Source organism: Echinops telfairi, unplaced genomic scaffold (assembly GCF_000313985.2).
Source record: "Echinops telfairi isolate 266 unplaced genomic scaffold, ASM31398v2 ScPeMD7_7457;HRSCAF=8495, whole genome shotgun sequence".
NCBI classification, from domain to species: Eukaryota; Metazoa; Chordata; class Mammalia; order Afrosoricida; family Tenrecidae; genus Echinops; species Echinops telfairi.
The window spans coordinates 12,248,553-12,260,739 of NW_022111357.1; the positions used below are offsets into that span (position 1 = coordinate 12,248,553).

Below are 12,187 nucleotides of genomic sequence, written 5' to 3' on the forward strand. Positions count from 1 at the left end.
TATTCGGAAAGGAAGGTGCAACCATGTGGTTCCAATGTGCTGCTCCTCCTCTCTGCCCCTGTGTGCTCACAAGCAATTCTGGGTCTATTGTCATGGACTTGCAACACCTGTATGGAAATCCCTTGACAGCCGTGATAAGAGGGGCACCTGAGTTGGGCCCTTTGGTTCCGTAAAGATCTTTAAAGGGACAGAGAAATAAAGCCAGGCCAGGGGCTAGGTAGGTTTTAAGCTAAGTAAACTAAAAAGTGTAAAACATATATCACCATCTTAGAAGCGGATTTTTGAGTTTGCTTTCTCCCCCTGCTTTATTGGGGAGGACTTGCCATTGCATTTATCAAGTGTTTGCTAGCCACGGATGCCAACTAATTTCTTCAATCGAAGGCCGGAGAGTCATGTCGGGTTCCAGGAGTCGCTTGAGCAGGTCCTGGCAATCGGCCGAGATGCCCAGATGAGTAGGGAAGGACACCCCCTTCTGCTGCTGCCACAGCATCTTGGGGATGTCTGTGTCATCAAAAGGTAGGCTGGCACAGAGCATGACATACAGGACGACGCCCATGCTCCAGACGTCACCCTTCTTACTGTCGTGAGGGACCCCCTGCAGCACCTCAGGGGCGGCGTAGGCTGTGCTGCCACAGAAGGTCTGGCTCAACTCCCGGCGGGACTTAGGCAGCACCTTGGCAAAGCCAAAATCGGTCAGCTTCAGGTTGAAGCCCTGCAGCAAGGCATTCTCACACTTGAGGTCCCGGTGGGCCACACCACAGTCATGGCAATAGCGAATGGCCTCAACCATCTGACGGAAGAGGGCTTTGGCCCGGCTCTCAGGCAACGGCCCCCCGTTCAGCACGCAGTCAAAGACATCCCCTCCCTCAGCCAGCTCCATCACCAGGTAGATTTTCCCGTCGGCAGACTCCAGCATCTCATACACCCGGATGATGTTCTTGTGGTCCAGGGTGCGGACAATCTGGAGCTCTCGAGGCAGGAATCTCTGGATAAATTCTGAGGAAATAAGGATAGTGGGTTGTAAATCCAGAAGAGCTAAGTCTCTGCTTCCCCCTGTCTGGGCCTTGTTCCTTCTCTCCCTGTGTGTCTAGCATCATGCACTCGGTGAAGTTCTGTTGGAACTGCATGCCCACCGAGGACTGGGATGGGCAGACCGTTACATCCCCGTGCCAGTGTGCCCCAGGAACTTTTAGATCACGATGGAGCCTGATGAGCCCTCTCCAGTGATCCAGCCCCTCCCCTGCTGCCTCCTGAGCCCCAGTTCCTTACCAAGCCCTGCCTGCCTTGCCACCACACCTGCTCCTGCCCTCTGTGAGCCCTGCCTGTAGCCCTCTTCTGAGATAGGAAAAGCATGATGGGACTCAGGCTCTACCTCTGAAGACCCTTCACCTCCTGCCACGTGTATCTTGGGCTCTGGAGTGTGTCCAGTGCTCGGAAGACTCCTAGCAGCATGCTGTTCCCCGCCACTCTACCCCAGAACAACCCTGGCGAAGGAGGGTCCACCCACAGCCACCAGCCCCCCCATCCAACAAAGGGGCCCCAGCTCACCTTCTGGCCCTCCCATCTTGTCTATAATTTTAATTGCCACTTTACTTTGGTGTTTTTTGGAAAATGCTTCTTTGACTTTTGAGTAGGTCCCTTCCCCAATGGTCTTGCCCAGCTGGTACCCATTGGAGAGCAGAAAGTCCTCCATGCTGTCCAGCGCCTCCGTCCTATCACCCTCTCAGCGCATGCTGCCTCCGGGAGGCAGCACTACTCCACCATCGCCCTCGGCCCGCTCCTTTTTCCCCCAAGGACTTCATCCGCTGCAGCCGCCTCCAGCGCTAGAGCATTATCTGACTGGACAGCCCCGGGTGGTGGGGAGGGAGAGGGATGGACATTTTTTAACCAGCCCAATTGTGATGTAAGTGCTGTGTGACCCTTAGCCAAAATAGGCAGTGCCCCTAACCTGCCCATACCATCTCCGCCAGACGCATCACAGGCAAAGCCAAGGCCGCCCCGCTGCCGGGCGGTGAATCAAAGCCCCACCGGTGGGGGGCGGTGATGGGGAGACCGGTGGTGTGTGTGCATGCGGCCCAGCCTGTCTGGTCCACATGGACGCCGCCTCCACAGGGCGGGTCGCCCTGGCCATCTCCTGCTCCATCGAGCCCGGCGCCCTTCAGCTGCCCGCAGCGAATGCGGGCCGGCGGGGGTTCCCTGGCGGGAGGAACGGGCTCTGTGAGGTCAGCGGGCCGCGGCCCGGGTCACAATGCAGCCTTCGCCCTCGACGCCCGGCTCCGGCCTCGGCGCAGACACCTGCCCGGCTCCGTCTGGACCGGAGCGTCCTCCCGCCGCTAGGGCTCGGGCAGCTGCTTCCAACCTGGGACCGGCCTCCGCCTCCGCCTCCGCCTCCGGCAGGTGAGCCACGGCCCCCGGGGCGGGCGCGGGGAGGGGGGCGCGGCGGCCCCGCCCGGCCTGACGGCCACTTCCGGCGCAGAGCGCCGTGGGGCCCGGACATGAGCGCCCAGGAGCCCCCACAAGGTCGGAGATTCCCCATTGAAGCTGGAGACTCCCCAGGCCTGGCCGCCGCCCCCGAGCCCCAGGAGAGCCCCGAGCCGGTAGCCACGGAGCACAGCCCTGTCAGGTGAGCCCCGTCCCCGCTGCCCTACTCGGCCCGGCCCGCACAGCCACACCTGAACCCGGGAGCCCAGGTGCGCTCCCCACGGCTCAGTGGCCCTCTGGTGCCCCGCCCCTCCTAGGCCGCTTCGACGCTGCCCAGGTTGCCACTGCCTGACGTTGCTGCACGTGCCCATCGACGTCTACCTGGCCATGGGCGGGAGTCCCCGGGCCCGCGCCACCTGAGTGCGCTGAGCACAGAGGCTCTGCAGGAGTGGGGGACGCGGCCCGCCGCGGGCCACTACGCTGAGGTCGCGCGCGCCGAGCACGAGACAATGATGCACATTTTAAAATAAAAGAATGATGCACATTTTAATAAAGCACAGCATAAACTGTTCTTTCCACTTCGGGCTGGCCGTGTATGTCTGTCCGTCGGATCGGGCCGCCAGCAGCTCGGCTCCAGCGCTAACCACAGCCTATCCATTCTAGAGCAGTGGGTCCCCTTCTGGCCGGCGGCCCCGCCCCGCTCCCCGCCCTGGAGGGGGGGGGGACACCCCTCGTCCTCTGCCCCTCCGGCTCCTGGGTTCTTGCTTTAACTCCACAGCACGGTGTTGAACCCTGGGACCTTGGCTGCCATCTAGTCAGCCACTCAGCTGCCCTAGCCATTCGACTCCTAGCGGCCCTATAGGGCAGGGGTATCAAACTGGCGGCCCGCGCACCCCTTTAACTACTGAAGACGGGTAGACACGTGGCCAGTGCCTTTCCTGGGGGCCTGTGGACGTGTATAAACTTGCTGACTCCATTCTGGCAACAACGTTGACATAAAGTGAATGGCCACCCATAGCAGGCCACTTAATCCCCCCCAGCAGTGTCGGATGACCCAGGAAGCAAGGTAAACACGAGTGCCCTTATACTTACTTATTAATCCGTAGTGAACAATTTCACACTTTCTCACCATGTCAAAAATTCTGTCCAACCAACCTTCATTAAATTTGGGACAAAACCACTCGCCAGATCTTTGGTGTCAGAAAAATAAAATAGATTGTGTTTTTTTAAATTGTCCAGCATGCCTCCTGTCTCCTGCTGCCCCACAGCACTTTCCCACGGAGCCAGGCCTTGATGGCACACAGTACCCAGTGAGCAAGGTGCACCCCAGGGCCCCCAGGTTTACTTCCTCAGCTTGGCACCCAGCCCCCATGGTGGAACTAGGTGCTGCCATCTGCTGTTTGGGAGCTCTGAGCCCTGCTGGTCTTGTCTGCCTCACTATATCTTGAGCTTTGGTTTCTCCAGGGGTGGTGAGACCCAAAAAAAAAAGATAGGGGAAGAGGTCTTTGAAACACTAGTTCTGAACTTCCTACGTGACAGTTGAGGGAACTGGGCCTTAGGAGACTAGCCTAGGGTCCCCCAGATGATAGTTACACTCCTCACTGCCTTCGGAAAGATGAAACACCCCAATCCATTCCTAGGGGATTCGTAATAACCCTAAAGACAAAGTCAACCTGTCCCCGGGGTTTCTGGAGCCGTGAATCTTTCGCATCTTCCTCCCACTAAGTGGTGGGCTGGGTCATCAACTTTTTGGTAGCAGCCAGACGCTTAACCCCTGCACCACTCGGGGGGCTCCTTGGTCTATCCACAGGCGGGCTCTAGTAAGTACAGGCTCTGTGGAAGTGGGAACATTTAAACTGAACCCACACTTCCCAATTGTGCTTGAGTAAGCTTCTGTCATCTTTATTAGATTAATAACAATAATACACACGCTCCCAGCAACTAACAATTATTTCTATATTGGAAAAACCATAGACATGTGCCCTGAGCTCTAAGTACAACCTTGCCCACATGGCCACATATGTAAAATGAGGTTGGTGACACCTGCTGGGAGGATTCTGCAAGGTCAAGCTGTGTGGCAAGAGGCAGGGACCCGGGTGCTGGCAGCCCTAAATGAGTTGGGGCTGCAGCTTGCTATTCCTACCTTGGGCTTCAAGAGGCAGCAGAGAGTCAAGGACCCTGTCCCCATGGGACCAGGCAATGCCCAGCCCTGGAAGGAGCTGGGGAAATCCCTCTTCTGGCCAACTTCTAGCTCCTACCAGGAACTGAGTAACTTGGGGGTGGGGGGTACCATTTCAAGAGAATCCTTGGTGGGGGAGAGGGTGGAGACAGAGCTGCCTCCCTCTCCCTGGGGGTAAAGCTGTCACCAGACCCTAAAGCAGAACCCCCAGATTTCAACCTTCCTCTCTGAGCCTAAAGAATGAGGAAGGGCCTAAGGCAAGGGGGTGCTCTACTCACTGCCTTTACTGACTTCTCTCTCAGATGCCTTATTAGCCAGGCCCACCCCTAAGGGACCCCTTTTAGAAGGAGGGGGCGAAGTACAGATGGACGCCCCCCTCCCCGGTAGCCATGGAGATGGCAGGGAAAGGGTTGCTGCATCACCATGGCAACAACTGACGTCAACGCTACTCTTTCCCATCCCTTGATATGAGAGGGAGCCAGCCACCCCAACCACAAGCTTATCCCCCACAAAGCCTCCTCCCCTGACTGAACCAATCAACCAGAGGGTTGACAAGGCTTGATACAGCACAGGCGGTAAATGCGCAGATTCTGCTGCCACTCAAACTGTGGTTCAAATCCCAGCTCTGCCTCATCCAGGTGATATGAATATGAGCCAGTTCTTTAACCCCTTAAAGTCTCGTAGGTACAGGGTGGGGGTGGGGGGAGGGTAGATCAGTGCTTCCAAGGGTTACTGTGAGGGTGACATGGGGTAGTACAAGGTAACAGGTTCAAGGGCCCGTTCACACAAAGTGAACCATTGTGTGCCCCTTCAAATATAGACCCAGAGCCTCCAGATGGGCCCCAAGACTCCAAGGACTGGCCCCCAGGGTTTGAGCCACTTAGGGTTTGGAGTCAGAAGCAATGGAATTTCCAGGCTCTGGGGAAACCCCAAATGCCACTTTCCCTGAAGCCCCATCACATCCGGACTCTGAGCCAACTTCCCCTTTCTCCCCTGCTCTGCCTGCTCTCTCAGCAGGACAGACTGACACCGTGGCTACAACAATGCGATGATGCGCTCGGACATGAGAGCGATTGTGAGGATGGCGCAGGACCGGGCAGTCTCTTCCAACTCGATGCCACCTGACAACGACTGCCTCCTCCCCAGCTTTCTAAGCTCCCGGGCCTCCATTTGCCTCTAGCAGGAAAGGTGGCTAGCGGACTCTGGGAGACCTCTGACAACCCACCCCAGTGGGCCAGTGGTTGGGCATAGGGGCTCCAGCTCCCAGCCAGCATTGTCTCGGGGGCTGCAATCATTCTCTTTCCCTCCCTCTTCCTCAGGCCTCAATCCAGGTGACCGCTGTCTCTCCTGCCCTGAGTCCAGGGCCACCACGAAGTCAGAACCCTCTCCCTGCCCGTTCCCTTCATCCCAGCAGGCCCCTAGGTGACCACCCTTCTTCCTCCCTGTCCTGGCTCCTCCAAGCGATTCTGTAATGGCCTCTGCACCACTCTCCTCCTCAACCCACGGCCATCGAGTTGGTGCTGATGCACAGTGACCCTATAGGACAGGGCAGAACTGCCCGTGCAAGTTTCTGAGACCGTGAATCTTCACAGGAGTAGAAAGCTTCATCTGTCTCCCTTGGAACAGCCGGTGGTTTCGAACTGCTGAACTTGCAGGTTAGCAGCCTGACTCATAACCCACTACACCACCAACGCCCTGCCATCCAGTCAATGTCAACTCGGCGAGCTTATAGGCCGGAATAGAGAAGCCCTGTGTGTTTCCAACTGACCTTGCGGTTCACAACCCGTGTGTAACCACTACACCCCCCGGGCTCCTTTAATTCTTGTCGTGGCTTCTTCATCCCCATTGCGGGACAGATTTCCAAATGGCTGCTGAATCACCTCTCGGCCTTGTGGCTAAGATCAAGTGCAAAATGGCTGCCCAGGACCTCGGAGGTCTTGCCTCAGGCCATCTTCCCGTGTGCTCTTCAGCCAAGTCAACAACCTCCCAGCTCCACACAAAACGTGTAACACGTTGTTCCTTCTACTTGGAATAATTTCCCTCCCGACCCCATTCATCCCTGAGAGGACTACCAGTTGTCATTTCTCCACGGCTCCCCAACCATGCATCTGATGATACGTTCTCGTCCCCTCCCCTAGCATTTGCTGGTCCCACTGTGCTGCCCTATCCATGCTTATTAACTGTCCCCTGATCCCTGCTGACTGCATGCCTCCCGGCTACTCTGGGAGGGACTCCCTGAGGCCAGGGACTGTCACATCCACCCTAACATCTCCAGGGCCCGACACAGGAGACCTCAGGAAGGTGTGGAACATCTATGAGTTAAGAAGACTACCTACTGGGTGACACTGCAGAGCACAGGAATTCTAGGACCCTTAACTGCGCTCATCTGGAACCTGTACATAGAGCAAGAGGTAGCCGTTCTAAGAGGAGAGGGAGATACTGTATAGTTTAAAATCACAGGTCATAGATCCTCTGATCTTACTTATTCAATCTGTACTAAACAAATAATCTGAGAACTGGACTCTATGGGGAAGGAAGACTTATTAACCTATGATATGCAGATGACACTGCCTTGTTGGATTAAAGTGGAGAGGATTATATCTCAAGATAAAACAATAATCCTCACATCTGGACCAAGAAGCAACATCATGATAAGTGGAGAAAAGATTGAAGTTGTCAGGCGTTTTATTGTACTTAGATCTACAGTCAGTGCCCATGGAAGTAGCAGTCAGGAAATCAAGCAATGTATTGCATGGGGTAAATCTGCCACAAAAGACCTCTTCTAAGTGTTCTGTGTTGTGTTTAAAGCAAACATGTCCCTTTAAGGACTAAGATGCGCCTCAGTTTTTATTTGCTTCAAATGGATGTGAAAACCGAACAGTGGCTAAATAAAACCAACGACTCAATGCCTTTGAATGACGGTGCTGCAAAGAATATTCAAGATGCCATGCACTGCCGGAAGAATGAACACATCTGTCTCGAAGTACAACCAGATGCTGCTTCCAAGTGAGGATGGTGCGACCTTGTCTCGCTTCCTTTGGACACGTTATCATGTGGTCGTGCCCCTGGAGAAGGACATCGTGCTTGGGAAAGTAGAAAGCAAACCCACAAGCCGACCGAGTCGATGTGCAGTGAAAAGGCCCCCACCCTGAGATCGATGGACACAGTGGCTGTAAAACAGGCTCCAACAGCAATGACGGGGGAGGATGGCACAGGATCAGGCCGCGTCTTGTTCTGTTGTACACAGGGTCACGATGAGTCAGAACCAACTCTAGGGCACTTAACGACATGACAAGAATAACAGTGAGTGGCTGCTGGGTAAATGCACAGAGGAGAGAAATAGCAGGGCACTGGCCTGGCTGAATCGCAGGCGGTTTCCCTAAGGATTTGACGCTTAACTGGAGGCTGAGCAGCAGTTACTCAGGCAGACAGGGGCGGGAAATGTCCCTGGCTTGGGATTAGTATGTGCTCGAGGTGAACTTGGTACTGAAGGCACTGCAGAGAAACAAGCCGTGGGAAGCCAGTGCTGGCTGCTCTGTGACGGGGGCCTTGCCGGAGCTGAACAGTGGCAGCCAGCGGAGGAGTGGGAGGCTGAGAAGGCACGAGGGCCTTGGACAGGAGTGTTGGCCATGGAGAGAGACAGAGAAGAGCTGAAGGGCTTATAGATAGATCCTGGAGAAGGCACTGAGGGGGGTTTGGCCATCCTTTGAAAATGGAAAGGGAGAGAGGCCAGTCGAGGACCAAGCCCACATTGGTGGTTTAGGCAACGGACTAAAAGGCCACCCTGGGGAATGTGTAGGGCACGTATCCCATGAAGTGGCCAGGAGGAGTCACCAATGAGATTCCCCTGGGACGGTAGGGGAGGGGAGGCAGGAGCATCCACAGGAGGCCATGAGCTGAGAATGCAACCTTTGTCCTGAAGCAGAGCCCAGTTCAGATAGCAAGGGACAGGACACAAGGAAGCTCCGTCTACAGAAAAGTCAGGGCAACAAAGTAACTCAAGGGCCGCCACTGCTGCAGGGGCAAGTCCAGTCAGATAAGGATTTGCAAGCATCCCTGGGATTTAGCAGCAAGGACCTTGACAAGTGGTGACCTTGCCAAGAGCTGTTTGGGTGAAATGGGGGAGTGGGTGGGGGGAAGGGGGGAGCAGCTGGCCAGGGATGAGTGAGGAAGTGGAAACACCGTGTGCACACAACTCTTTAAAGAATGTTGGCTGTGAAGGGGAGCTGGAGAAGGATTCAGGGTTGAAGGAGAACTCCCCCCCCCTTCCAAAGCTAGAACAGACTAGAGCCTGTTGTTCGCTGATGGAAGGGGGCCAGTCAGAAAGCAGGGGTTGGAGAGGGAAAAGTGCAAGGGACTAAAGGCGGGAGGCCCCCAAGTAAGGGCAGAAGGAGGGCACCCTAGATATGGCCGCACCATCCGGGATGGGAGCAAGTCAGGGCCTGTGCTGGGCTCTGGGGGCTCGGAGCAGCTGCCCACTTGCCCGGACAGCCAGTGTGAGTCACTGGGGGGAAATAGCCCACAACTGGCAGTGTGGGGGAGGGAGCTCGGCCAGCGCATTCCTCTGGGCTCCCAGGGGCTGAAGGCAGGGCCCTGCCCAGGCTCAGCGCCCCAGCCCTGAACCCCACAACCCCACCCAAGGAAAGATGAGTCCGGCCAGGCAGCGGAGTGGGAAGTCTTGGTTTTGCTTTGTGCTTTTCTGTATCCCTCTCTGAACCTCTGCTTCCCTTCTGCAACATGCCCAAGTTGGACCAAACCAAAGGTTTTTGATGTTTGGGGGGGCATTAAAGAGACTTTCTGGCATGTGCTTATGTGTAATTTGCAGACAGTCTAGCAGGTCCTTTAGCTTCCAGGTAAGACTTGAATCCAGCCAGTTGTAAGGCAATGGTTCTCAACCTTCCTAATGCCGAGACCCTTTAATACAGTTCATGTTGTGGTGACCCCCAAACATAAAATTATTGTCGTTGCTACTTCATAACTGTCATTTTGCTACTGTAATGAATCGGGCGACCCCTGTGAAAGGGTTGTTTGACCCCCAAAGGGGTCGAGACCCACAGGTTGAGAACTGCTGCTGTAAGGGATGAGGTGATGGGAGTGGCCTTCGGGTGTGGGTTCACCCAGAGTACCCCATCAGGCAGTGTAAGCAGAGGTTTGAGACCCTGGGTGGCAAGGAAGGCTTCTCCCTAGGCAGCTGACCTCCCAGCACTGGAACCAGCTCTCAGTCAGTTTGCATCTCTGAGGGGGGGTGAGTGTCTCAGGGGTCTTCAGATCTGGTGAGTGGCCTCCTCTCACTGAAGGGGGAGGGGGCGCTGGGGACAGACCTGATTAGACCTGTCTCAGGAGGGGCCAGCGCTGACCCACCCTTTCTGCCAGCTGACGCTTCCTACTAAAAACAGCCAGCAGGCCCAAAGGGACTATGGGCTTCCAGGCCACCCCCCTTCATGTCCGGCCTGGTATTAAAGAGGCTGAGGCCAGGCCAGGCGGGCTGGCCACCATGCTATTCACGGAGACAGCCCACTTCGTGGTGAATTTTCTTCTGTCCCGGTGAGGGGGTAAAGGAGGGAGGTTGCTATGGGTAAGGGGCCCTGACTGGGCAGCTGGGGAGAAGCCGCTCAGGTCCTCGGGAAGGCCTGTTTGGGGACTCTCCACGCCCTCTTGGTCCCATCTGCCGGATGGGATCCCGACCGGTCAGCGCCAAGGCGCCCGCTCCTCCCGGCCTGCCATGTCCTCCCGGGTGACCTCTGCCCACCCGCCCCGCAGGAGGCCCCGCGCCACGGCTCCACACCGCCTGGACCAGGAGTTGTGTTTCTGGGGTTACCGGGGCCCAGCCTTGCCGGAGCCCGCCGTCCGCCGCAGCATGGGAGACTTCTGGCTGAGCCCGCAGCGCCGCCGCCCGCCGGGGACCACCTGGCGCTGGCCCACGCGCAACCTCGTGCTGCTCCCGGGGAGCACCAGCCTGGCCGACGTGCCCTCGGCGCGCTGGCCCAGCTGCTACGGCGCGCGCCCGCGCCTCATGTGAGCGCGCCGCGCGGGCCGCGGCCTGGGGAAGGGGCGGGTGAGGGCGGGGCTGAAGGAGGGGCGGGACCTCAGGGAAGAGCGGATCTACAAGGCTCGGGACCGGTGGGGGCGGGGGGGACCTTAGGAGTGATGAGAGGGGGCGGAGTTGGGTGAGAAGGGCGGGGCCAGAAGGCAGCTGGGCGTGGAAAAGTGGCGGGGCGTGTGATTGGAGGGAGGGGGAGCCGACCCGCCCAATATTTTCTCCTTCCAGGTGGAAACATCGGTGGCAAGATATTAACTATCAATTCCTACGCAAGAGGAAGAGACATCTAGTGCCCCTGCGTCCCTGAGAGCTGGTGAGGGGCAGGGCCAAAAGGAGACAAGTCTGATAGGCCGGAACTTCACAGAGGGCGGGTCCGGGGGCGTGGCCTCCGCTGCTGCTGCTGCCTTCCGGGGGCCAGCACCTTGCAGGGTTGGGCTGCAGAAGGAGGGTTCCCGCAGGCCGCCCGTGGGTCTCGGTGGGACCCTCGGTGTGCAGACCTTCCCTTTAGACAAAAAAAAAAAAAAAAGACCCCTGAAAAAGAGTCTCAAACGGGGCTCCTCAGACATGAATGCCAGCGTTGTGTCCAGAGTACATGCATGGGTCAAGATAGGTCAGCCCGCGTGGAGAGACCAAGCCTAATGACTGAAGCCAGGCAAGATGTGGGGCGAGGGCCCTGAAGAGCAGGGTCGGCCATCGATTCCTCTGTGTATGTCTGTCTGCTGCGGTTGTTTCATCTCTGGATGTCTCTATTCACCTCCGAACTCCGGGCTTTCCCTGTCAGCCCCACTAACGCTGGTCTCTGTGCCCCTGGTATACTTAACAAGTAGGGCCACAACCGCAAGGGCAACAGTTCAAACCCACCAGCTCTCTCCTCTGGCAAAGAGTTACAGTCTCAGAAACCCACAAGGGCAGTTCTATCCTGTCCTGTCGAGTCGAGTCACTAGGAGTCCGAATCGACTCGATGGCAGTGAGTTTGTTGTGGTTTTGTGTTTGTGTGGCTGGTGCCAGATTTATAACACAGAGACAGCCACTGGGTTCACACTGATGAAACCCACCGGGTGGCCCCTGGCTAGCTCCTGGAGCTTACTACATCCTGTTGAGAGACAGCCGATTAAAGGAGTCGGCAGGCTGCTGCTGGGTTGGAGAACAGAGGTGGGGCAGGCCCTTCGCTTGTCCAGAGATCTTGCTCCGGTGCCTAGAGCACTACCACACAGTCATTCCTGTTGTTCAGCGCCTTCCAGATTGGCTGCACCAGGACTCCCCTGTGACTCGATCGCCAGGCTTCCTCCTACAGAGCTACTGAGTCGGTTCGAAGCTTAACTTGTGGCTTCAGGGCTGGTGACACAGAGTTGGGGCCAGTCAACGTTGAATGACTACGTAGGTTAGTCAGGAGGTCCTCTCTCAGGAAGTAACTCTTAAAGTCTTGGAAGAACACCCTGGGAAGGCTATTCCAGGCGGCGAGTTCTGCCCCTGTCTTTCTACTATCTGCTGTCTCCCTGTTGCTGGGTCTCTGCTTTTGTCTGTTGTCTTTGAGATCTTCACAGCTC

The 12,187-nt window shown here is 56.7% G+C and overlaps 2 protein-coding genes and 1 long non-coding RNA gene across 3 annotated transcripts in view; 2 read left to right on the top strand and 1 right to left on the bottom strand.

Annotated features, from left to right (window-relative positions):
* Nucleotides 1-318: 318 nt before the first annotated feature.
* TSSK3 (testis specific serine kinase 3) lies at nt 319-1,803 on the bottom strand. The gene is made up of 2 exons (XM_004705005.3): nt 1,549-1,803; nt 319-996 (listed from the first exon to the last, which is right to left on the bottom strand). Exons 1-2 carry the CDS (start codon nt 1,691-1,693, stop codon nt 335-337), a joined length of 807 nt encoding a protein of 268 aa, XP_004705062.1. The 5' UTR covers nt 1,694-1,803; the 3' UTR covers nt 319-334.
* Nucleotides 1,804-2,248: 445 nt separating this feature from the next.
* On the top strand, nt 2,249-2,884 carry FAM229A (family with sequence similarity 229 member A). Its single transcript, XM_004705006.2, has 3 exons — nt 2,249-2,397; nt 2,477-2,623; nt 2,739-2,884. Exons 1-3 carry the CDS (start codon nt 2,249-2,251, stop codon nt 2,839-2,841), a joined length of 399 nt encoding a protein of 132 aa, XP_004705063.1. The 3' UTR covers nt 2,842-2,884.
* A 7,990-nt stretch (nt 2,885-10,874) lies between these two features.
* LOC123522695 overlaps nt 10,875-12,187 on the top strand; it is a 2,759-nt gene continuing 1,446 nt past the window's right edge. Inside the window, exon 1 of the long non-coding RNA XR_006680926.1 lies at nt 10,875-10,953. This is a non-coding gene — a long non-coding RNA (uncharacterized LOC123522695). The remainder of the gene's footprint in view (nt 10,954-12,187) is intronic.

What these genes read in the sequence shown, in the direction of transcription:
- TSSK3 (XM_004705005.3), bottom strand. Translation starts at nt 1,693, where the DNA reads ATGGAGGACTTTCTGCTCTCCAATGGGTACCAGCTGGGCAAGACCATT. An exon ending in CAAGATGGGAGGGCCAGAAG is followed by an intron (nt 997 to 1,548) that starts GTGAGCTGGGGC and finishes TTATTTCCTCAG; the next exon opens with AATTTATCCAGAGATTCCTG.
- FAM229A (XM_004705006.2), top strand. Translation starts at nt 2,249, where the DNA reads ATGCAGCCTTCGCCCTCGACGCCCGGCTCCGGCCTCGGCGCAGACACC. An exon ending in TCCGCCTCCGCCTCCGGCAG is followed by an intron (nt 2,398 to 2,476) that starts GTGAGCCACGGC and finishes CTTCCGGCGCAG; the next exon opens with AGCGCCGTGGGGCCCGGACA. An exon ending in ACGGAGCACAGCCCTGTCAG is followed by an intron (nt 2,624 to 2,738) that starts GTGAGCCCCGTC and finishes CGCCCCTCCTAG; the next exon opens with GCCGCTTCGACGCTGCCCAG.